Below are 25,827 nucleotides of genomic sequence, written 5' to 3'. Positions count from 1 at the left end.
TATTCTCATAATATTAATTTTTTTCTTGTAATATTATGACTTTAATCTCATATTACAAAGTATGACTTTATTCTCATAATATTAGGATTTTTTCTCATCATATATGACTTTTTTCCTCATAATATTACAACGTATTTAATCTCATATTGCAAAATATGAGTAACATGTAATATTGTAATATTCCAACTTTAATCACATAATATTCCAACTTTAATCACATAATATTACAACATATGACTCTCCTCTCATATTACAGTTTTGATCTCATAATATTACAACGTTAATCTCACAATATTACAACATATGACTTTATTTTCATTTTACAACTTTTTCTCGTCGTCTTGTACAAATTCAACTTTTTACACGTAATATTACAACTTAATCTCACAATATTACAACATATAACTTTATTCTCATAATATTATGATTTTTTTCTCATAATATAACAACTTTTTAATTGTAACATTACAACTTTAATCTCATATTGCAACATATGATTATATTCTCATCATCAACTTTTTTCTTGTAATATTACAACTTTAATCTCCTAATTTTACACCGTATGACTATTCTCATAATATTAGGATTTTTTTCCTCATAATATAACTACTTAAATCCTATAATATTGCAACTTTTTCCTTTTAATATTACGACTTTAATCTTGTAATATTACAAGTATAATCTTGCAATATCAAAACAATACCATTATTCTCGTAACATATCGACTTTTTTCCTGTTATAATGTTACTTTTTTTCTTGTGGTATTACAACGTATGACTTGATTCTCGTGATAATGCAACTTTAATTTCGTAATATTCCGACTTTATTCTTGTACTCCTTGTTTTTTTCTTTCTTTGTTTGCCTCTAATACTCCATCGCAATAGCGCAACCTTGAGGCCACTATAAAAGGTACACCAAACGGGGCGTAATTGAAATTAGGGCGGGGTCGAGGGCGTAACATGCAAGCTCCACCCACATTTAATTCTCACAAGCTGCAAACAGACCATACCTTGCATTTCTGTCTCCTAAGGATGCATCACTTGTATCCTCCACTACTGCTTCTTCTCCTGAAGGTGGCGCCAAATCTAAGTGAGTACAGTGAAAATGCTTGACAGCATCCTTTTAAAGAACAACCACTATAACGTATTGCGTTTCCATCACTAGCGGAGATTGAGGGGAGGTTGGCGGGGCACTGCCCCCCTTAGTGGCTGTAAAATGTCATTGCATGTAATTGACTTTCCTATGTATGAATTTAAAATAAAGACCTAACCGGTAAAATGTTGTCTATGAAATATCTTGTAAGTTAATTTTATTTTTGATCTTTATTTGATGGCCCCTTTCCACCCACAAAACTCCGCCTATGGTTTCCAGGATGCACTGATGCACAAACGGGATCCGGTACCGAGTTCCTGGTGGTTTTTCCGGAGAATGTCGCCTACTTTTACCCAGAAGATTCTCAGAACCGAGTGCACGTCACGGCTTTACGTGGCGACACAGAAGTCACTGTGGCGTTCCGGGAAGAAATCCGTCGGGTGACACTGAGTGCACCTCAGACACTTTGGTTCTTCTTCGGTGCTGCCGAGCTGAGCCGGGAGAACATTTCCAATAAGGTTGTCTGGGTGAACAGCACCAAAAATATCACGGTCCGCTCCGTCAGCTTGAAGACGGGTAGCGTGCAGACCGCTAGGATTCTTCCCGTGGACGCGCTGGGGACAGAGTACCTTGTTCCCCAAATTCCAGAGACAACCCAAACTTCTGGAGAAGTTAGCGTGATGGAGCTATCCCCGTTCAGGCTCATCGTGGTCAACGCAGAGAAACCCAACACAGTGATCTTGGAGGGTGACGTTAGCGAGGAAGTAGAGATTGAGTCTCATCACGTCGCTCAGTTTTGGTTGCACCCTGAAAAGATCTGGAGGGTGGTGAGGGCACGCCACCCGGTGGCGGTTCTTGTCGGGCACCCGTGCGCCGCCAGATCAAACTGCAGTTGCTCCATGTTGTACACCACGTTGAACCCTAAACCCCAGGACAAGATGGTCTTCTTAGTCCCACCTCCTGTGTTCCAGGACTCAGAGGACCAAACTGCCGTACTCTTGTCCCTGGAAGACTCTTCCTCAATGGACTCCGCATACCCCACCCGGCCTCTGTTCGGGGTCTTCGGTACCGTCTTGCTCCATCAGCCCGGCTTGCTCCTGCCGCTCATCCCTCAGACAGAGTTAGCTTCCTGCTACGTTGTCGACATCATACCTGAAGTTAGCAACTTTGCGATGATCCTTGTCCTCAAGGACTATACCGGAGGGGTCCGTGTGGGCGGCGGCCCACTCACGAACCCCACCTGGCAAGAGCTAACAGGGACGGATTACGTCTCCACGGAGGTGAATCTGTCCCAGGACCACAAGGCCATATGGCACACCTCCAACAAAATGGCTGTCTACTATGTGGGAGAGATGGACGACACCCGTTTTGGTAACCCGGCGCCAGCTGTCAGTCAAACCTCAGGTGAGAACGCAGCACCTTCGTTTTCGTCAACGATGACTATTCCGCTGCCGAACATATTTTTCATGAGGATGAGAAAACTAGTGATTGTTCAGTACTATTTTTTGGCTCTTGATGCTGATACTGTACCAATATCACATTTATCTAAAAAATATTAATATATTAATATTAATAAAAATTTCCTCCACCATTGCTTATACTATTGCTAAATGCTATTAATAAATGCTCATTGCTTTTGCTAATCACTATAGCTACCTGTTATTGCTAATTGCTACTGCTATTGCTAATTGCTTTAGCTAATCACTATGGCTGGTCGCTATTGCTAATATCAATTGCTAATTTCTACTGCTGATTGCTATTGCTAATTGCCCTTGCGAATTGCTACTGATATTGCTACTGCTATTTCTAATTGCTATAGGTAATCACTATTGGTAATATCTATTGCTAATACATCTTGCTAATTGCTACTGCTATTGCTATAGCTTATCACCATTGCTAGTCAGTATTGCTAATTGCTCTTGCTAATATATCTTGCTAATTGCTTCTGTTAATTGCAATTGCTGATTGCTATTGCTAATCGTGAATGGCTCATGCTAATCGCTATTGCTAATCGCTTTAGCTAATTCCTATTGCTAATTCCTATTGATAGTTGCTATTGCTAATTGCTATTGCTACTGTTGATTGCTATCGATAATTGCTATTGCTAATCGCTAAAGCTGATGGCTATTGCTAGTCACTATTGCCGATTGATATTGCTAATATCTGTTGCTAATTGCTACTGTTAATTGTAACTGCTGATTGCTATTGCTAATATATGCTGCAAATTGCTTCTGCTAATTGCACCTGCTGATTGCTATTGCTAATTGCTATTACTAATTGTGAATGGCTCTTGCTAATTGCTATTGGTAATCACTTCAGCTAATTGCTATTGCAAATATCTATTGCTAATTGCTAATAATAATTGTAACTGCTGATCCCTTTTGCCAATATATATTGCTAATTGCTTCTGCTATTTGCAACTGCTGATTGCTATTGCTATTACTAATTGTGAATGGCTCTTGCTAATCGCTATTGCTAATCGCTTTAGCCGATTGCTATTACTAATCGCTATTGCTAATCGCTATAGCTGATGGCTATTGCTAGTCACTATTGCCGATTGATATTGCTAATATCTATTGCTAATTGTTACTGATAATTGTAACTTCTGATTGCTATTGCTAATTGCTATTACTAATTGTGAATGGCTCTTGCTAATTGCTATTGGTAATCACTTTAGCTAATTGCTATTGCCAATACCTATTGCTAATTGCCACTGATAATTGTAACTGCTGATTCCTTTTGCTAATATATATTGCTAATTGCTTCTGCTATTTGCAACTGCTAAATGCTATTGCTATTACTAATTGTGAATGGCTCTTGCTAATCGCTATTGCTAATTGCTTAAGCTGATTGCTATTACTAATTGCTATTGCTGTTGTTGCTCTTCCTTATTGCTTTTTGCTATTGCTACTGCTGATTGGTATTGCTAATCAGTATTGCTAATTGCTATCACTTATGCTACCGCATCCTCACTTGAATGCAGTGTAATTGCTAAAATGGCTTGATCAAACACTGCTTAACTCATTCACTGCCAGCCTGCCCACTTCAGATTGATTAGACGTCTAGGAAAGCCACTGTCTAGCAGATGCTTTTACATTGATAAAATAATCTTTTAAGAATAGGATGAGAAATACGTTATGACTTAATTTTAAAGCAAATGCATTGACTTGAATGAGAACGACGCCCCTACCAACACGGCTGCCTCGAATTAACGTCCTTTCGCTGCCAACCATGACCTTCGGGCGGCCATGTTGGTAGGGTAGATGTTCTCATCAAAGTCAGTGTGTTGACATTTAAATTAAGTCATAACTAGCTTACCGATGACGTCATGCAAGTACCGTATCGACGTCAATTTAGTACAGTATCGGTACCGATATTGCTACTAGTATCGATGCAACTCTAGAGACAACTCCCACAAACTACTAAAATCCTCTGCCCACCAGACGACAGAGGCTGCGTCCTGTCACCTGAAGTTTTGGAAATTGGCTCTGAGGCTCTAGGCTGGCAGGAGTCAATCAAGTACTGCCGAGAGCGGAATCTCCAACTGGTCAGCTTGTCCTCGCGCCGGGTCCGGGACGACGTGCAGGCCAAACTCCAACAGGAACTCACCGGAAACGGCGTCCCTAAGCGGGCTTGGATCGGCTTACGTCGTAGCTTTCTGACCGGCACCTGGTATTGGATCAACAAGGCGACGGTCACGGTCACTGACTGGCAGGAGCGTGAGCCCGAGGGCGGTGAAGGGGGTCGGTGTGGGACCATCAGTCTGGAACCCGGTCAGGACTTTGGTTGGAGCAGTCAGGACTGCTGTCAGAACATCCATCCCATCTGCTATCGAGGACCCAGTTTCTTTTCTGCGCAGTAGATAATAACAAATTAGCATTGCTAAGATGCTAATGCTAATAATTACACACACATGTACCAAAACAAAGTATGGTATTTTAAATCTTTAGCTAAATTAACTTCATAGACATTTAGTCAGCAACGTTAGCAGGAACAAATTAGCCTTTTTGTAGTAAATCTATAGCATTTCTCATAATATTTGATCGTAATTTTGGTTGTCTTCGTATTGTATTTTAGATAGTTTTGTAATCTTTGTTTTTTGTTGTCGTTTTCGAAATCTTTTTTCCGAAAATTAGCCTTGCTAACACTTAAGACCGGTCACTTAAAGTAGATAGCTAAGATTGTGCTAATACTGCTACTTAAAAAAAACTACTAAAACGTGGTGGGGTATTTTGAATTTCTAGCAAAAATATGTGGATCCAATTAACTACATTCAAATTAGCATGTTGACAGAGAGCTGGTTAGCTGCGTTATCGTGAAAGAATTAGCAGTTTTGTAGTAAATATGTAACATTACTTACATTTTATCATAGTTTTGGTACTTTTTTGTGTGTGTTTTTTTTTTGTACTGTCTTTGTTGTTTTTATAGTCTTTTTTTATTGTTGTCGGTACAACGCCGTTACCGTTACTGACGGTCAAAAGCGGTGCGTTACTTACTTTGAATAAATTGAAGAAACTACCAGCCGTGTCGAGTCGACTCTCTGCTCTGTTGATTTGTCATCCAAGACTTGGGGTGCGTTCAGGTTCGAGAATAGCGCACATACTTCTGACTCCAAGCTGTTTGTCCCTGCTCATTCAATTAGACAATGCTTTCCAAAGTTTGGTAATGTTTCTGTGTTTGCTACACCTGATGCTAGCCTCGTTCCCATCTCCCACTGTCAGCCAGCAATAATTCTGCTTCCATCTTGAGGACGGCAGACGCTTTGAAGGTGACGTGAATTGTCGGGAAAGGAGCCTACCTGAATGCAGCCCCTCGAGAGATGCGATGGAAGTGATTGTGATTGGCTGAGGGTTAGAGTCATGTGTCGTGGTAAGCCAATCAGAGCCGGTGATTTCACAAGCAAACCGGAACAGCGCGTGCGGCAAACACACACACGCAAAACAGATGCACAGGGTCGGGATGGCAGAGCATTCATAAGAAAAATTGTCCTTTAAGAGGTGGAGATATAGACACTATTTCAAGTTTGTCGAAATTAAAGGAAAGAACCTGCATGTAATGTGTAATTTATGTCCCGGGGCAAAGCTTTTGTCGACATCTGTGGTAAGCAATTCAAATCTGCTGAAGCACCTAACAAGTTAACTACCTGTCCGTTCTTCTCTATTCCACTGACTCGACTACTGCTCAGAAAATTTCAAATTCTTTGACATACAACAAGTTCTTTTTAAAGTAACGGAAATAGTTACTTTCCATGGTGACTAGTTACTTTTACTATAGAGTAATTCAGTTACTAACTCGGTTACTTTTTGGAAGAAGTAGTGAGTAATGTAACTGATTACTTTTTTTAAAGTAACGCGCCCAACACTGATCATGCGTGCGGTCTCGATCTAAGTGCGCTGTGTGGTGAATGACACGAGTGCAGCATGTGAAGTAAAAGCTAAATTATTATCATATTAAGCAATGCATTGAACTAGGCATTAGAAGCCGATTCTTGTGCTCGTGATAGCCGAATTCTACCTCTAGTATCGATTCATTGAATATTTAATATATACACTACTAAATTATAACGTTGTGTTTTGAACGTTTAGCATGTTTATACTGAGCCAAAGAATTACATTGACACAGAACTAGTTAGCTGCGTTAGCATTTGTGTTTAGCACCCTTTCGTGGAATGTTTTTTGTTTTTGTATTGTCTTTTGGTTATGTATTGGTTCTTTTCATAGTCTTAAATTTTTTTTTTTAATCTTTAACTTTTGAGTAGTTTGAGTAGTAGTCCACTGCTAGAGTAAATCTTTTCCCAGCCTGAAACTTATTTTATTTCGAGGAAACTTTTCCCGAGAAGAAACTAAAAAAAAAAAAAAAAAAAAAAGCAGAAACTTGACAACTGGAACAGGAAGTGGTTAGCTGCAGCTTTGGCCAAAAATAGCATGAACCCAAAAATGCTCTCACACAAAAACACTTTAATAATCAATCAAATTCACCCCATTAACAGAATTATTAATTTTGGTCAATCGCCTTAGCGCAACCAAAAAAAACCCCCACAACATTAGCATGTGTGTGTATATGTGTTATGTAGTTTTACTTGTAACTAGTCATCGTCTTGTGACCAGTTTCCTTCCTGGTTCGCTGTCGGTCAAGCGTCGAGGTACGTTTCTCTGGTTCGCCGCACGCGTCTAGCCAACATGCGAGGGTTTTTGGTGTTGCTGGTGAGCGCCGTCATCACAGGTGAGTTGTTGCTAGCTTTAAATTTCCTTTATTCCACTTACTCAAGTAAGTTTTTGAGAAAAATGTACTTTCAGGATACTTTTTACTTGAGTAGATTTGTGAAGAAGAAACGCTGCTCTTCTTCAGCTACTTTGGGCTACATTTCTCCTCTTTATTCTACATATTGGTTTAATTTTGCTAGCACAGTGGCTCTTTCATTAATGAGATGTCACAACAATAATCACATGACTCCATGATAGCAATCACACGTAGCAATACGGTCACATGACCACATACAAATTTACAGTCGGAAGTCCTTCGATTATCAAAAAAGGTTGAGAAATAAGCTAGTCAATGTCAAGGCATTGACTTTAATTGGAATGTCGCCCCTACCAACATGGCCACCAGAAGGTCATTTCAAGAGGAGCGATGAAAGGTCTTTGATAGAATATGCTTTTAAAAAAATAACCTAGTTATGACTTCATTACAATGTCAATGCATTGACGTTAATGGGAACGTTGCCTCAAGGCGGCCATGTTGGTAGGGGCAATGGAAGTTCTTTTGATGCTTTTGCCGTGAATTGAAATTGTTTTATCACAAGTAGACGTCCAATCCATTTGACACAGGAGAGTTGGTAGCTTTCATGCTCTGCCATCCCTCCCACTTGAAATGGATTGGACGTCTAGCGCCATTAATGGCAGGCAATGCGTAAAAAGCAGACGCTTTGACATGGGGCAATGAAAAGTCTTCTGCCACGAATTTAAATGAGTTTATCACTAGTGGATGTCCAATCCATTTGAAGTGGGAGGGAGACACCATCCCTCCCACTTCAAATGGATTGGGCGTCGTTAAAGGTAGACAATTAGTAAATACATATTTTGACATTAACAAAATAATCTTTTAAAATTTGATTGAGGAATAACCTAGTTATGACTTCATTTGACTTTAATGGGAACGTCAACTCAAGGCAGCCAAGTTTTACTCATAAGCGGATTTTAAGGGGGGACCACCTGGCCCTCCTGGTGGCCGAAAATTGTCATTACATGTAATTGACTTTCCTCTTTATATAAAAGTGGTAAAGCAATAAAACTGCAACAAGAATGAAATGAACAAAAAATATATATTTTTTAGGGCTGTCAAAATTATCGCGTTAACGGGCGTTAATTAATTTTTTAAATTAATCACGTTAAAATATTTGACGCAATTAACGCATGCAATGAATGACCCGCTGGCATATTGCCTCAGATTACAATGAGGCCGTTTATGGACATTAAGACTGAAGAGAATGCCGCCGGCCGCTTGGGGGCAGCGCCGTTCCATACTCATGTTATTTCTTCTAAACGTGGGAGAATTAGTCGTTGTGAGACGTTTATGCTGTATTCACAATGCAATGCAAATTGCTATTTGTGCTCCACACATATTTCGGTAAGTTTTCTTTCTTTTAGTGGCAATTATGTGTCCCTTGTTGTATTTTGGGTAAGATATGTACAGATATATGTTATACAGTAAAGGCAAGTGGACACAGGCGTTCTTTGGGCCGCGCCGTTTATTGGCATAAGCTTCTCCTTCACAACAAACATAAGTATCGTTTAGTGAAAGCACAACAAAAATAATATTCCTATCTCTCAAAAAAAAAAAAATGTTCACAAAAAGAAAAGCACTTCAGTCTATAGTAATGAGGCCCTATTCTGACACGATGCAAAATGAACTGGCATTCCATATCAAAATAGCTATGCAAAATACACATAAAACTTTTCACTCTATTTTTATTATTGTTATTTTCATTCTTCTTATTATTATATTAACTCTACTTTTGATTGAAAATTTTACAATTTTTATTAAAACGAAAACATGAAGAGGGGTTTTAATATAAAATTACTATAACTTGTAACTATAACATTTATCGTTTAAAAACTACAAGTCTTTCTGTCCGTGGATCACTTTAACAGAAAGAATGTTAATGCCATTTGTGGATTTATTGTTACAATAAACAAATACAGTACTTATGTACAGTATGTTGTATGTATATATTCGTCGTGTGTCTTATCTTTCCATTCCAACAATAATTTACATAAAAATATGGCATATTTTAGAGATGGTTTGAATTGCGATTAATTGCGATTAATTAATTTTTAAGCTGTAATTAACTCGATTAAAAATTTTAATCGTTTGACAGCCCTAATATTTTTATAATGGGTCAATGGGTCAAAATTATTTTTTGAACAGCTCATGTGACTAGCAACTTAGACAGTCATTTGCTTTGCATATAATTTTTTTTTTAAATATATATTTTTCAAATGATTTTTTTTTCTTTGATTGAAAATATATATTTTTTTGATTGAAGCAACTTTTTGGGGGATTAAATGATTTAGACACAAATGTTCTACCCATAATGGCCAAACACAAAAAGGATTGCTTCAATCAAAGAAAACTTTTTTGATGAAAAAGTAAGTGTTCAAATGCAAATTTTTTTAATCTTTTTAATTTTTTCGCATTCAAAAACTTTTGCCATCATTGAAATTTTTCTTTTTTTTTAATTGAACTGATTTTTCTTTTTATATTTTTGAAGAAACTTATTTTTTGATTGAATAACGACAAAAATGTCCTAGCCAAAATGTGGCCCAAACACAAATCAACATTACTTCAATCAAAAAAGTTGCTTCAATCAAAAAAGAAAACCTTGACTTAAAAAAAAAAAAAAAAAAATAGCTTTCGCATGCATTTTTTTTTTTTGAGTTTCAGATTTATTTTTGCATTCAAACACATTTTTTTTTTTTGATTGAAGCGACTTTTTTGGGGGTTGAAAATACACTGTATATTTTGATTGAAGCAACTTTTTTTTTTTTTTTTTATTGAAGCAACTTTTTTTGATTGAATAATAAAGACACAAATTTACCACCATATGGCTCTGCCCAGGAGATAATATTTTTTGACTGGGGTAACTACATTGGCACGACACCGGCGGGCGTATCATACTAAATGGATGACAAAAAGTATTGCCTAAGCATCCTGATTCAAAATTCCCCTCAAGAATGATGGGAAACAAAAAACCGCTCATTGTCAACTTATTATTATAAATAAGTTTGCCCCCCTGCCCCAAAAGTCAAACTCCGCCTATGGTTTTATTGCTTTACAACTTTTATATTTATAGGAAAGTCAGTTACATGCAATGACAATTTTCGGCCAGCAGGGGGGGCCTGGCCCCCCGCCCTTAAAATCCGCTTATGAGTAGGAAGGAGATTGCCATCCGTCCCACTTCAAATGGATTGGACGTTTAGCGAATGGTAGAAAATGAGTAAATAGCAGATACTTTGACATTGATAAAATAGGATTTTAATGAAATAAGCTAGTTACGACTTCATTAATGCCAATGCATTGACTTTAATGGGAACGTCACCTCAAGGCGGCCATCTTGGTAGGGGCAATGAAAGGTCTTTTCATGCTTCTACTGTGGCTTGAAATGAGTTTATCACTAGTAGAAGCCCAATCCATTTGACATGGGAGCGTTAGATGCGTTCATTCTCTGCCATCCCTCCCACTTCAAATGGATTAGACGTCTACCACCCTCTTAGTTATCTTTTTTTAATTCCATGAATGCAATATGTTCTCACAGTGAGCGAGTATTATTGTCCCTTTGTCCTGCGATACAGGAAGTGTCTCTCTGTCCCGGTTGACTTTAAACGTCTCCAAGGAGGTGAAAGTTCTCAGAGGACAAGACGCTCTTCTGGGCTGCAACTTCACTCATCCCATGCAGGGTAACGTCATTGGAAACATTCAAGTGAGCTGGTCCAGAGACCCCAAAGCTGGACCTTTTTTGGTGTGTGAAGTAAACTCGACAGCCCCGGAACCATACTGCTTGAACGTGGAGGGCTACTCGTTGGTCGGCGACCTCCGGCAGGGGGTGTCGTGGCTGCTTATTAAAAAGGCCTTGCTTCAGGAGGGTGTGTACTTTTGTAAAGTGAACATGGAAAATGACCAAGCGCAGGAGCAGTTGACTCTGAGAGTACAAGGTAAAGACTCAGGATGCTTTGCAAAGCAAAAACATTTCGAAATGTATCAAGTCCAATCCAGATCGTATAATTTTACTAAGGCTGTCAAAATTAACGGGCGGTAATTAATTTTTTGAATTAATCACGTTAAAATATTTGACGCAATCAACGCACATGCCCCGCTCAAACAGATTAAAAGGACAGCACAGTGCAATGTCCACTTGTTGTGTTTTTTGGAGTTTTGTCGCCCTCTGCTGGCGCTTAGGTGCGACTGATTTTATGGGCTTCAGCACCCATGAGCATTGTGTAATTATTGACATCAACAATGGTGGGCTACTAGTTTATTTTTTGATTGAAAATTTTACAAATTTTATTAAAACGAAAACATTAAGAGGATTTTAATATAAAATTTCTATAACTTATACTAATATTTATCTTTTAAGAACTACAAATCTTTCTAGCCATTTAACAATGTTAATAATCTTAACGCCATCTTGTTGATTTATTGTTATAATAAACAAATACAGTACTTATGTACAGTATGTTGAATGTATATATCCGTCTTGTGTCTTATTTTTCCATTCCAACAATAATTTACAGAAAAATATGGCGTATTTTATAGACAGTTTGAAATGCGATTAATTACGATTAATTAATTTTTAAGATGTGATTAACTCAATTAAAAATTTTAATCGTTTGACCGCCCTAAATTTTACACATTGTCAAGTTCAAAAATAGACACTTAGGTAGACATGAGTAAAATTACCCAAAAATAAGGCGAGAAGACACTCAGTATTCTTGGCCAAGGAGAGCAAGGAGGGTCAAGACAGTGAAATGCTAGATTACGCTGTATAGTCACCAAAATTGATCTAAAAAAAACCTCCTTGCTCTTTCTTTTATTAGGGGCTTGTCCTAACACAGAAGGGTGCCGCCCTAAAGGGAGGGGGAAAGCAAGCTGGAGACACCCATGTGATTTTGGTTGGCTATGTGTGAGCATGTAGGTGGAACTAACTAAATACACGTGTGTAAGCAAAGGCACTTAGGTAAAGTGGTCAGAATGACCCAGACACTTCAGTTATGCAACGCTGCGGCCATGGAAGATGTCCTCCAATGGAAGATGTCCTCGAAAGTCTAGACGTAAGATGCTGAAGATGTCCCAGAAGGTCTAGTTACGCAATGTTGCGGCCATGAAGCAAGGCAGTTGTCACCCCGACCCTCTTTAACACTTTATAACACTTAAACATCATACTACAACCTAGTATAGCAAGCAATAATCATTTACTGGTTATATCAAATAAGAAAAAATATGGCAATATGTATTATGTATGTATTAGGTATATATGAGCAAAAGCAAATATTCAATCAATCAAGCAAATATTCAATCAACCCTCGATAATTAACACACATCATAAAATTCCGGAAATCAAGACGCGCAAAAATTGTAGACAGTTTTTGGGGAAAAAACGTTACTGTTACACCAGTATTTGACAAAAAAAAAAAAAAATCTTCATACGTTTTAACGGACTCATTCATTTCCAGTGGGGGGAAAAATGACCTGATGTCAACAGGAAGTAACCTTAAAAAGGGTTAAAATCTTGAGGAAGTGACCCGAAACCTACAAGAATTGACCAGAAATCGACAGGAGGTGACCAGTGAATGCCCCAAAATCAACAGAAAGTGACCTGAAACTTCAAAATTTACAGCAAGTCACCTGTATTTGCCATAATGGGAAATAAAATGACCTGACTCCAACAGGAAGTGACCTGAAATCAACAGTATGCGAAAATGCTCCATAAATAAACAGGAAATGTGCTGGAAATGCCTCCAAATCAGCAGAAAGAAACACAAAATCAACAGCAAGCAACCTGAAATCTAAAGAAATAGACCAAAAATAAACAGGAAGTGACCAGAAATCAACAGGAATTGAGCAGAAATCTATTGGAAGTGACCAGTTGATGCACCAAAATCAATATTCAATTCAATTCAATTTTATTTGTATAGCCCTATTTAACAACAAGGTCATCTCAAAGGGCTTTGCAGAGTCAATATGATACACTGTCAGAAACAGTAGATGAATTAGATGAAGTTCATGTCCATGTCCTGGTCATCCCCCATTCCTTAGACCCTCCATGTTGGCAAGCAAAAACTCCAAAAACCCTTTGGGAAAAATGAGAAACCTTGGGGAGGACCACAGTCAGGAGAGATCCACTCCCAGGACGGACAGGCTATAGATGCACCAGGTCTGATAGTGGGTATAAGCAGCAGGAGGTCCAGTTTGTAGAGATGCAATGTGTCAAGTTCAAAAATAGACCCTTAGGTAGACATATGTAAAATTACCCAAAAATAAGGAGAGAAGACACTCAGTTTTCTTGGCCAAGGAGAGCAAACGAGGGACTAGCCAGAGAAATGCTAGATTACGCTATATAGTCCCCCAAATTGATCTAAGGAAAAACCCTCCTTGCTATTTTTATTTAGGGGTTTGTCCTAACACAGAAAGGGTGCCGCCCTGAGGGAGGGGAAAGCAAGCTGGAGACACCCATGTGATTTTGGTTGGCTATGTGTGAGCATGTAGGTGGAACAAACTAAATATACGTGTGTAAGCAAAGGCACATGTAAACGACGGTCAAAATGACCCAGACACTTCAGTTATGCAACGCTGCGGCCATGGAAGATGTCCTCGAATGGAAAATTGTCCTCGAAGGTCTAGACGAAAGTCCAGACGCCAGGTGCTGAAGATGTCTCGGAAGGTCTAGTTACGCAATGATGCGGCCATGAAGCAAGGCAGTTGTCATCCCGACCCTCCTTACTCTTTGTAACACTTAAACATTATACTACAACCTAGTAGAGCAAGCAATAATCATTTAGTGGTTATATCAATAAGAAAAAATATGGCAATATGTAGGATGTATTAGGTATGTATGAGGACAAGCAAATATTCAATCAATCAAGCAAATATTTAATCAATCAACCCTCGATAATTACCTCAACACAATGGAATGAAGAAACAAAAGGAGGTCCATCTAGTCAATTGAGACGGGTGGGGGGCAAAGAGGACGTCAATCCAGCCAGGGGTTAGGATAGTCTGGAGGCTGCGGCTGAAAAATAGCCTCTCCCCAGAGGGGAAAGGGGACACCGGGTGATTAGTGATGAAGAGACTAGTCAACTAGATATTAGAATTAGAAAAGAGAAATAAAGTAAAGACAAGTGGTAGGTAGAGTGAGAAAAAGGGGATAGGACTCAGTGGCTGTACTTCCCCCAGCATTATAGCTTCTAGTGCAGTTTAGACTGAACTGTGAGTCTAGTCCGATTTCAACTAGCCTGACCATAGGCTTTGTCAAATAGGAACATTTTTAGTCTAATCTTAAATGTACAATAGGAAGTGACCCGAAACCATGAAGACGTGAAAATGCCCTAAAAAAAACAAACAGGGACGGTGCTGGAAATGCCGCCAAAATCAGCAGAAACTGGCACAAACCCAACAGGAAGTAACCCCAAATCTACATGAATTGACTAGAAATCAACAGGATGTGACCCACAAATGCCCCAAAATTTAGAGGGAGTGACCCAAAATCAACAGAAAGCCAAAGTGGTCCAGAAGCAACAGGAGGTGACCCAGATTTGCCCCAAAATCAACAGGAGGTAACCCGGAAGTACCCCTCAAATGAACAGGAAGTTACTCAGGAATGTCTCCATCAGAAATTGACCCAAAATTAACAGAAAGCCAAATTGGTTTAGAACCACAAGGAATTGACCTAAAATCCATAGGGAGTTACCCAGAAATAGTTGATCCAGAAATACCCCAAAACACCAGGAAGTGATCCTGGTAATGCACCAAAATGTCTCCAAAGTTGTCTGAAATTGACCCCAAATCAAGAGAAACGTGAGAAACGAGCAAAGTGACCCGTGAGCGCCACCAAATCAACAAGAAGCGCCCTGGTAATGCTCCCAAATACACAGGAACAGAATTTAAAATTGCCTGAAATCTTCAGGAAGTGACCCAAAATCAACAGAAAGCACCCTTGTAATGGCCCGAAATCAACAAGAAGTGACCTGGAAATATCCCAAAATTCGGCAGGAACTGACAAGAAATCAATAGGAACTGACCTGAAATTGGCGTTAAATCAACAGGAAGTGACCTGGAAATGCCCCAAAATTCAGCAGGAACTGACAAGAAATCGACAGATGTGAAAATGCTTCCAAAATAAACGGGAAGTGCGCTAGAAAAGCCTCCAAATCAGCAGAAACTGAAACGAAATCAACAGGAAGCGACCCTTAAAAGTCACCCAAATCAACAGGGGGGTGACCAGAAATCTACAGGATTTGACCGAGAATCTATTGGAAGTGACCTGTAAATGCGCCTGAAATCAACAGGAAGTGACCCGAAATCAACAGGTTGTGAGAATGCTCCAAAAATGAATAGGAAGTGTGCTAGAAATGCTTACGAATCACACAAAATCAACAGGAAATAACCTAAGATCACAGAAATTGACCAGAAATTAACAGGAGGTAACCCGAAATCTACAGGGATTGACCAGAAATCGCCAGGAAGTGACTTGTGAATGCTCCAAAATCAATATTAAGTGACCCGAAATCAACAAGATGTTAAAATGCCACGAAGATGAACAGGGAGTGTGCTGAAAATGCCTCCAAAATCAGCAGAAACTGAAACAAACTTAACAGGAACTAACCTGAAATCTGCAGAAACTGACTAGAAATCATCAGGAAGTGACCCACAATTCCCTGAAAATTAATAGGACCATACCATACCATACCATCATCTTCCGCTTGCTCCCAGGTCGGGTCGCGGGGGCAGCAGCTTTAACGAGAAAGCCTAGACTTCCCTCTCCCCAGCCAGTTCAACCAGTTCCTCCAGCGGGATCCCAAAGGTGTTCCCGGGCCAGCCGAGAGATATAATCTCTCCAGCCTGTCCTGGGTTGTCCCCAGGGCCTCCCGCCAGTGGGACATGCCCGGAACGCCTCTCCAGGGAGGCATCCGAACTAGATATCCGAGCCACCTCAGCTGGTTCCTCTCTACGCGGAGGAATTGCGGCTCGACGCAGAGTCTCTCCCGGATGACCCAGCTTTTCACCCTATCTCTAAGAGAGAGCCCGGACACCCTGCGGAGAAAACTCGTTTCGGCCGCTTGTATCCAGGATCTTGTTCTTTCTTGTCTCATAGATGAGGGTACGAACGTAGATCGACTGGTGAACCTCTTCACCACTACGGACCGGTGCATAGTCCACATTAATGCAGACACTGCACCGATCCGCCTGTTGATCTCCTGCTCCCTCACTCGTGAAGAAGACCCCAAGACACTTGAACTCCTCTACTTGGGGCAAGAACTCATCCCCGGCCTGGAGAGGGCACTCCACCCTTTACCGACTGAGGACCATGGTCTCGGATTTGGAGGTGCTGATCTTCATCACGATCGCTTCCCCCTTTGTCTGCGAGCCGCTGCAAAAAGCAGAGATGGAATGCTGAGGTCACCAAACCGGACCCCCACAACGCTTTGGCTGCGCCTAGAAATTCTGTCCATAAAAATTATGAACAGAATCGGTGACAAAGGGCAGCCTTGGCGGAGTCCAACCCTCACTGGGAGCAAATTCAACTTACTGCCGGCAATGCGGACCAAACTCTGACACCGGTCGTACAGGGAGCGAACAGTCCTTACCAAGGGGTTCGGTACCCCGTACTCCCGGAGCACCCCCAACAGGAGTCCCCCGATGCACACGGTCGAACGCCTTCTCCAGATCCACAAAACACATGTAGACTGGTTGGGCGAACTCCCATGAACCCTCGCGGACCCTGCCGAGGGTGTAGAGCTGGTCCACTGTTCCACGACTGGGACGAAAACCACACTGCTCTTCCTGAATCCAAGATTCAACTTCCTGACGGACCCTCCTCTCCAGCACCTCTGAGGAGTGTAATCGCTTGAAGAAATTCGGCCTCTTAGCCAAGCCGCCAGAACAGCAACATCCGAACCAGTAGGCGTCCCGCTGGCGCATGCCCAGCAAGACGGCGGGAAAGCCAAACCCCGCATGTCCACTCCAGCGTTAACCCCTTTCTACTGACTCCATTTTAAACAGTTTAAAGAAAGCTCACCAAGAACAAGTTGACAATTTATTCGGATTGACAGAGATAAAAAAAAACAAAAACAAAGGCAAAACAGACGACGGAGAGGCAATGCTGGATCCAGGGTCAGCAAAACAACGGATACATCGGAATGTTCTCGAGAAGCGACAGTTGTTAGCTAAAATGTTCAGTCATTTGAAAGCTGCAGTTCGGTGGGCTGGGCGGAAGGCGTGCCTGGGTGTTGTCTTGGGTTAATCCTTTTCTAGCAGGTTTGGGTGGTCAGGTTCGTGGGTCATCTTTTGTGGCTGGGTCGTGGTTGCCACGGCAACTGAGGTGGTAAATGGTAAATGGACTGTACTTATATAGCGCATTTATCAGCATGTTTACCATGCCCAGTGCACTTTACATTTGCACACATTTACCCGTTCACGCTCACATTCACACACCAATGGGGCTGCTGCCATGCAGGGCGGTGTCAACCCATTGGAGGCAAATCAGGGTTCAGTGCCTTGCCCAAGGGCACTTCGACAGTGGGCAGTCGCAGTTGGGAATCGAACCACTGACTACTAACTGCGCCACGGCCGCCCCCCGTGGCGGTGGGGGTTCAGCATGCCTTCACTTCTAAGGCGCCAGGCTATCAACTTGTTGCCATGGTAGGACAGGGGTGTCCTAAGAGATGCTGACGTCTTTTCCTTTGCTTATCAGGGGAAGGTGCATAAGCTGGTCCACTTTACTGTGTCAAAGGGCATGGAGTAGAGTCTTCTTGTTTCTTTAAACTATGGGTAAATGCTTTACTATAATGAATGTGTTAGACTAATGCAAACAGTTATATGGTGTCTGCGAGAAAAGTAGCTATCCCCTTCATCCTCTATAATTGGAACACACCCTCTGGTCCCCCTTCTTAAAAAGGGGGACCACCACCCCGGTCTGCCAATCCAGAGGCACTGTCCCCGATGTCCACGCAATGTTGTAGAGGCTTGTCGGAAAAAAACAAGGAAGCTGTCATGGGTAACGCGGGCACACAGGTGGGTTGGACCCAAATCCAGGGAAACAAAAATGCAGCAAGGCAGGTGGCAGTGAATTCAAAAAACGTTTTAATAATCACTAACAAAAACACAAACTACAAACAAAACGATTGGGGATCAAAAAGGCAATGTTCAAACTAAACTTACTTAATCGGAGGGACTGGTACACGAGTGCTGAGACGGGACTTGACATCGACACTGACAATGACGCAACAAGGAGTGAAATTAAACTGAGAGCTTATATATTCACACACGCAGACAAGGTGTAACGAGACAACGAGGAACAGCTGGGTTACACAGGAGGATGCAGATTGGCAGATACGCTAGGAGCAGGCACAACAGGTGAAATCAATGGGCAATCACAGGAATACACTAGGAGGGAACCAACACAAAACCTAACAGAAGTGACCCAAAATGTCTCCAAAATCACCTGAAAGTGACCCAAAATCAATAGAAAGTCCAAGTGCTCCAGAGGAAACAGGAAGTGACCCGTGAACACCGCCAAATCAACAGGAAGTGCCCTGGTAATGCTCCCAAAACAACAGGAACTGAACTTAAATTGCCTGAAATCTACAGGAAGTGACCCATATTTGCCACAAAATCCCATCATTTATCACTTAGTTGTCTTTTGCTTTCAGTGATGCCTTCAATCCTGAGCCTATCATTGGTCAACGTCGGCCCCGGCAACCAAACGAGGTTGCAGTGCGTGGCCGAGGGCGACCCGCTACCCGACATCACCTGGCTGTCGGAATCCGGGCGTCCGTTAGCGTCGGCGCTAGCCGCGAATGTGCGGACCTCTCTGGCGGGGCCCAACCGACTAAGCAGCTCGGTCCCGTACGAGCAGCAGGGGGAGCTCACGTGCAGGGCGAAGAGTGATTTAGGGCAGGTTGAGCTGAAGCACCGCCCCCCAATTTCGTTGAGAGAAAGCAGGAACCAGACGGCCGTGGTGTGCGCCGGGGTCGCTGCGGCGTTGCTGATGTTGGTCGCGGTTGTTGTCCTGGTGCATCGTTTGATGGTCAAAGGTGAGGTGATGATGTCATCAGAAAGGGACATCATTTGATGACTGTTTTCTCCGCAGGTCGGAATCAAAATGCGCAGATTCAACAAAACGGTAAGTTGACACTTGAAGTATGCTAACGGTTTTTGATAGCAAGTCACTGCCTGTCATGACTTCGCTGATCGCTAACGCTAGTATTATCAATGTGTGTTTGTGTGAGAAAAGTAGCTGAGCGCTCGCTGCAGTCCTCCCATAGGCCACCTGGCGGCGCCACTGAGCTTCAGACTGTTTATAGCACTGTTACAGTTTCTCAAGCCTGTGAGTGCCATTTATATTGTTATGTGTTGTGACTATTTTAACACGTTCATTGCCAACCTTGGTATATTTAGACCCATTGATGGCAATTGATGTCCAATCCATTTAGATTGGCAGGGTTGGCAGGGAATATATTTTACAGCAGCGGTCTCAAACCGACTCCACAAAGGGCCGCAGTGGGTCCTGGTTTTTGTTCCAACAGATCCAGCACAAATAGTTCAACCAATGAGGTTTCTACTAACATAAGCAGCACCTGATTGCAATCAACTGATTACACTTGTAAGAAACCAGATTGGTGAAAAGGTATTTGTCTCGTTTGGTTGGAATGAAATCCAGTACCCCCTGCGGCCCTTTGAGGACCGGTTTGAGACCACTGTTTTACAGTGTTCTATTTATGTGTTGTTGCAGGTGGAGGTGTGTCCATCACAAGACAGCAGCAAGGTGAGAGTCAGTGAGAAGGCCACACAATCAACAGGAAGTGACCCATAAAAACGTTGAACAAGGAAGTGACCCAATGCTAGACGTCCAATTTATTTAAATCTTGGAGGTCATTATTATGGAGCTAATAAAACCCTCCTTTTATTGCCTCAAAATTATCAGGAAGTGATTCAAACGATACAGGAAGTGGCCCACATATTCGCCATAATCAGTAGGAAGTGACCCGTAATGTACAGGAAGTGAACAGGGAATGTCTCCAAAATCATTAGAAAGTAACCCAAAATACACAGAATGTGACTTTCAAATTAATCAAATTAATTTTAAATTAATAGGTTAAATGAATAATAAAAAAAACTATATAATATAAAATATATATAATATAAAAAAACATAATATAAATAAATAAATAAGTTAATTTAAAATTAATTTTTTTATTTTTTAAAAATGTATTTAAATTATTAATTAAAAAATTAATTAATTTTAAATTATTCATGAAAATTAATAAGACGCGACCTGGTAATGCACACAAATCAACAGGAAGTGACCCAGAAATTCCTCAAAAATAATAGAAAGTGACCAAAAATGTACAGGAAGGGAAACCGGGAATGTCTCCAAAATCATCAGAAGGTGACCTGAAAATTAATTTGATTAATTTTAAAAAATTGGTTAAATGAAATAAAAAAAAAATATTTTTTTTTTTTTTAATTTTAAAGATTATTCAATTATATTTATTAAATTAAATTATTAGGTTAATTAAAAATGTAATTTAAGTTTTAATAAATTGATTTTAATATAAAATTTTAATTCAAAATTTTTTTAATTGATAGAAAAAAATTAATGGGATGTGACCCAGTAATGCAGCAAAATCAACAGAAATTGACCTGCAAATGTCCGAAAATTAACAGGAAATGATTGGTATGGTACAAGAAGTGACCCAAAAATCTACAGGAAGTGACCCGGTTATGCCCCCAAATCATCAGAAAGTGGCTCAAAATTAACAGGAAGCAAAATTGTTCCAAATCAACAGAAATTGACCTGAAACCAATAAGAAGTGACCCAGAATTGCCCCAAAATCAAGATGAAGTGACCTGGAATGCCCCCAAATTAACAGGAAGTGACCCAAAAATATACAGGAAGTGAACAGGGAATGTCTCCAAAATCATTAGAAAGTGACCCAAAATACACAGAAAGTGACCTTCAAATTAATCAAATTAATTTTAAATTAATAGGTTAAATGAATAATAAAAAAGTTATAATTTAATGAAATAATATAATAATAATAATATAGTATAAATTAATTAATGTAAGTTAATTTAAAATTACATTTAGAGTTCATTAATAAAATAAATAATTAATTAATTAAAATTTTTATCAATTTTAAATTATTCATGAAAATTAATAAGACGCGACCTAGTAATGCACCAAAATCAACAGGAAGTGACCCAAAAATTCCTGAAAAATAATAGAAAGTGACCCAAAATGTACAGGAAGCGAAACCGTGAATGTTTCCAAAATCATCAGAAGGTGACCTGAAAATTAATTCTATTAATTTTAAATAAATAGGTTAAATGAAATTTTTTTTTAAAAAAAACATAATAATAATAATAATTATTTAATTAAAAAATGTATTGAATTACATTTATTAAATTAAATAAAGGTTAATTAAAAATGTAATTTAAGTTTTAATTAATTAATTTTAATTTTAAATATTAATTCATTTTTTTTTTTAATTGATAGAAAAAAATTAATGGGAAGTGACCCAGTAATGCACCAAAATCAACAGAAATTGACCCGCAAATGTCCTAAAATTAACAGGAAATGATTGGTATGGTACAGAAGTGACCCGGTTATGCCCCCAAATCATCAGAAAGTGGCTCAAAATTAACAGGAAGCAAAATTCCTCCAAATACACAGAAAGTGGACCTCAAACCAATAAGAAGTGATCCAGAATTGCCCCAAAATTGAGATGAAGTGACCCAGAAAGCCTCCAAATTAATAGGAAGTGACCCAAAATGTACAGGAAGTAAACAGGGAATGTCCCCAAAATCATCAAAAAGAGACCCAAAATCAACAGAAAGTATAAGTCCACTAAAATCATCAGGGAGTGACCTAAAATTAACAGGAAGTGACACGGTATGCCCCAACATCAACAGGAAGTGACCAATGAAGCGGAATTGACTCACTAATGTCCTGAAAATCAACAGGAAATGATCCAAAATGTACAGAAAGTGACCCAAAATCAACAGGAAGTGACCCAGTAATGCCCCAAAAATCAACAGGAAGTGACCCATGAACAGAAAGTGACTAGCGAATGTACTAAAACCCACAGGAAATGACCCAAAATGTGCAGGAAGTGACCCAAAATCAACAGGAAGTGACCTTTAGGTACCCCTAACCTGCAATAAGTCAATTTTATATTGTGAAATTTTCAATTGTAGTCTTGATGTGTCATACAAACGTTCCAGTTTGCCTTTTCAGGTGTTTTATACTCGACGGTGAAGCTACAATAGTCATCTTCTGAAATGTTGTCAATCATCGACAAGCTTCTGCTGGTGAAGTCCAAGTATAAATGTTGTTTAGTTCGTTAGTTATTGCTGTTATATCTTAACGAGGCGAAACAAAGAACCATTGGAGCGCTCACATGTCTGGTTCTTCTCATTTTCAACCACAACTCGTACACAAAGCCACAAAACGGAAGGTGAAAAAGTCAGTTCTGTAATTCACTTTTTACTGTCCTTGTAGTCATTTCTTGTTTTTTTCAAGGGTTTTGTAGTCTTTTAGGAACTCTTGATTACAGGGCCGGCCCAGCCTATACGCAGACTATGCAGCTGCTTAGGGCCCCTGACCACTAGGGGGCCCCCAATCTGGCAATATAAAAGTTCTTCCTTTCTTTCCTGTTTTAGAAAAAGGTTTGGCGCTATCTACTGTAAGTACTGACAATTGTTTGGGGTGAGAAGTTTGAAGTATGCAGTTCAACAAAACCTGATTAATATACAAAATATGGACGTATGGGTTGGCTTGCATGTATGGGTTTCACAGTATACTGTGACGAAATGGCGGGCCAAAATTATGGGCCCCTTTGCATTATTTTGCTTAGGGCCCCAAAATGGCCTGGGCCGGCCCTACTTGATTATGATTTTTAGCCTTTGAATAATGTGTTTTTTGTATTTTTCTTGGAGAATTTTGTTAGGATTATTTTTTTTTAGCTTTTGACCCTTGTGGTTTTTGCAGTCCTGGTAGTGTTTTTGGAGTATTTTTGTAGTCTTAATGGAGCATTTTGGCATGACTTGTAGTCTGATTGTTGTCTTTTTGTTTTTTTTTGTTTTTTTTTTTTGAGTATTTTTGTAGTCTTTTGGAACATTTTGTCATGATTAGTTGAATTTTTCTTTTATCCCAGACAATAGTTATAGGTTGTTTTAATTACCTGACATGTTTCAGTGAACGCTTCCGCCTTCATCAGATGAAGATTTGTAGTCCTTTTGTAGCATTTTGTCCTGATTTATTGACTTTGAATGTTGTCTTTTTGGAGTTCTAGTAGTCTTTTTGGTGTGTTTTTGTAGTTATATGGAACATTTCATGATTTCTAGCCTTATAATGTGTTTTTTTGGTAGTGTGTTTTTTTTTTGAGCATTTTTGTAGTCTTCTTGGAGCATTTTGTCTTTTTTATGCCTTGGACTGTTATGTTTTTTTGTAGTACTGATAGGTTTTCGGGAGTATTTTTGTTGTGTTCTTGGAGCATTTTGCCATAATTTTTAGTCTTCGAATTTTTGTCTTATGGTGGTGTTTGTAGTCTTCTCGGATTATTTTGTCATGACTTTTAGCCTGTGGCCTTTGTGTTTTTTTTTGTAGTACTTGTAGTCTTTTTGGAGTATTTTTGTAGTCTTCTTGGAAATTTTCTGTCATGGTTTGTAGTCTTTGAATGCTTGTCTTCTTGTTGCATTTCTAGTCTTTTGGAAATATTTTTGTAGTCTTTTTTGCAGCATTTTGTCATCATTTTTTTAAGCCTTGGACTGTTGTGTTTTTTTTTAGTTCTGATATTTTTTGGGAGTCTTTTTGTTGTGTTCTTGGAGCATTTTGCCATAATTTTTAGTCTTCGAATTTTTGTCTTATGGTGGTGTTTGTAGTCTTCTCGGAGCATTTTTTCATGACTTTTAATAATAAATAATAATAATAATAATAATACATTTTATTTCTAGAGCGCTTTTCAGATACACAAAGACGCTTCACAAGAGGCATGGAATTACAGTACGATAAAAAGGTATTAAAAGGATTAAAAACTTAAGAGCACAATAAAAGAGGTAAAAAATATGACAGCTAGGGGTTATGGTTGGTAAGATAGAGTGAACAGGTGTGTTTTCAGTCGAGATTTGAAAAGTGATAGAGTAGATATGTTGCGGAGATCAGGGGGTAGGGAGTTCCAGAGCTGGGGGGGGCGCAATGACTAAAAGCTCTGGAACCAAAGGTGGAGAGGCGGACACGGGGGAAGGAGAGGGGGGGAAAAGTGGTAGGGCGAAGTGAACGGGTTGGATTGTTTGGATGGAGAAGATCGCAAAGGTAGGGAGGGGCCAAGGCATGGAGTATTTTGAAGGTGATGATGAGGATTTTGTAATTGATTCTTTGTTTGACGGGAAGCCAGTGAAGTTGACGGAGGATGGGGGTAATGTGGTGTGTTGCGGGGGTTCGTGTGATGAGGCGTGCTGCTGAGTTCTGGAGGAGCTGCAGTTTCTGGAGGGACTTATTAGGGAGACCGAAGAGCAGTGAGTTACAATAATCGAGCCGGGAGGTTATTAGATTACAGACCAGGGTGGAAGCGGTATGGCGGGTGAGAGAAGGGAGGAGGCGAGAGATGTTGCGAAAGTGGAGATAGGCTGATCTGGTGATGCTGTTGATATGTGACCGGAAGGAAAGTGTGCTGTCGAGGATGACACCCAGACTCTTAACCTGAGATGAAGGAGAGATCGGTAAATTGTTGATTGTAATAGAGAACTTATGGACATTAGAGAGTGTTGCGGTGGTACCAACCAAGAGGACTTCTGTTTTGGAGCTGTTAAGTAGGAGGAAGTTGGAGGAGAACCAGGAGTTAATGTCATCTAAGCAGAGGGTGAGGGAGGAAGGTGGGAGGGAGGCGGTTGGTTTTGAGGATATGTAGAGCTGGGTGTCATCCGCATAACAGTGAAAGTGAATGTTGTGTTTGCGGAAAATGGAACCGAGGGGTAGAATGTAGATGATGAAGAGGAGCGGCCCCAGGACCGAGCCCTGGGGCACGCCAGCGGAGACGGGGAGGGAACTGGATTGATGGGGGCCAAGTTTGATGAATTGTGTGCGGTTGGACAGGTAGGAAGTGAACCAGGAAAGGGGTGTGTGGGTGATACCAATGGAGGAGAGTCGGTCGAGAAGGATTGTATGGGAAATTGTGTCGAAGGCGGCAGTGAGGTCGAGGAGGACGAGAATTGATAATAAACCGGAGTCGGATGCTGTGAGGAGGTCGTTTGTAATTCTAAGTAGGGCTGTTTCGGTGCTATGGAGAGGGCGGAAACCGGATTGAAAGTGCTCGTAAATATCATTGGTAATTAGGTGGTTATGAAGTTGGGATGCAACGGTTTTTTCAAGAATTTTAGAAATGAAAGGTAGGTTGGAGATTGGGCGGAGGTTATTGAAATTGGTGGGATCCAGGTTAGGTTTCTTTAGAATGGGTGTGA

The 25,827-nt window shown here is 40.2% G+C and overlaps 1 protein-coding gene across 1 annotated transcript; it reads left to right on the top strand.

The window, feature by feature from the left end:
* The first annotated feature begins 7,206 nt into the window (after nucleotides 1–7,206).
* On the top strand, nucleotides 7,207–24,519 carry siglec15l (sialic acid binding Ig-like lectin 15, like). The gene is made up of 7 exons (XM_057833372.1): nucleotides 7,207–7,314; nucleotides 10,944–11,303; nucleotides 19,017–19,400; nucleotides 19,457–19,489; nucleotides 19,601–19,693; nucleotides 20,099–20,131; nucleotides 22,607–24,519. The coding sequence occupies exons 1-7, from the start codon at nucleotides 7,272–7,274 to the stop codon at nucleotides 22,636–22,638; spliced, it is 978 nt and encodes a 325-aa protein (XP_057689355.1). The 5' UTR covers nucleotides 7,207–7,271; the 3' UTR covers nucleotides 22,639–24,519.
* Nucleotides 24,520–25,827: the final 1,308 nt, after the last annotated feature.

This window comes from Corythoichthys intestinalis, chromosome 4, assembly GCF_030265065.1.
Source record: "Corythoichthys intestinalis isolate RoL2023-P3 chromosome 4, ASM3026506v1, whole genome shotgun sequence".
Classification (NCBI taxonomy): domain Eukaryota; kingdom Metazoa; phylum Chordata; class Actinopteri; order Syngnathiformes; family Syngnathidae; genus Corythoichthys; species Corythoichthys intestinalis.
Note: the sequence above shows the minus strand (reverse complement) of the source record. Positions and strands in the feature narration are given on the sequence as shown.

What these genes read in the sequence shown, in the direction of transcription:
- siglec15l (XM_057833372.1), top strand. Translation starts at nt 7,272, where the DNA reads ATGCGAGGGTTTTTGGTGTTGCTGGTGAGCGCCGTCATCACAG. An exon ending in GCATCGTTTGATGGTCAAAG is followed by an intron (nt 19,401 to 19,456) that starts GTGAGGTGATGA and finishes TTTTCTCCGCAG; the next exon opens with GTCGGAATCAAAATGCGCAG. An exon ending in TGTTACAGTTTCTCAAGCCT is followed by an intron (nt 19,694 to 20,098) that starts GTGAGTGCCATT and finishes GTGTTGTTGCAG; the next exon opens with GTGGAGGTGTGTCCATCACA.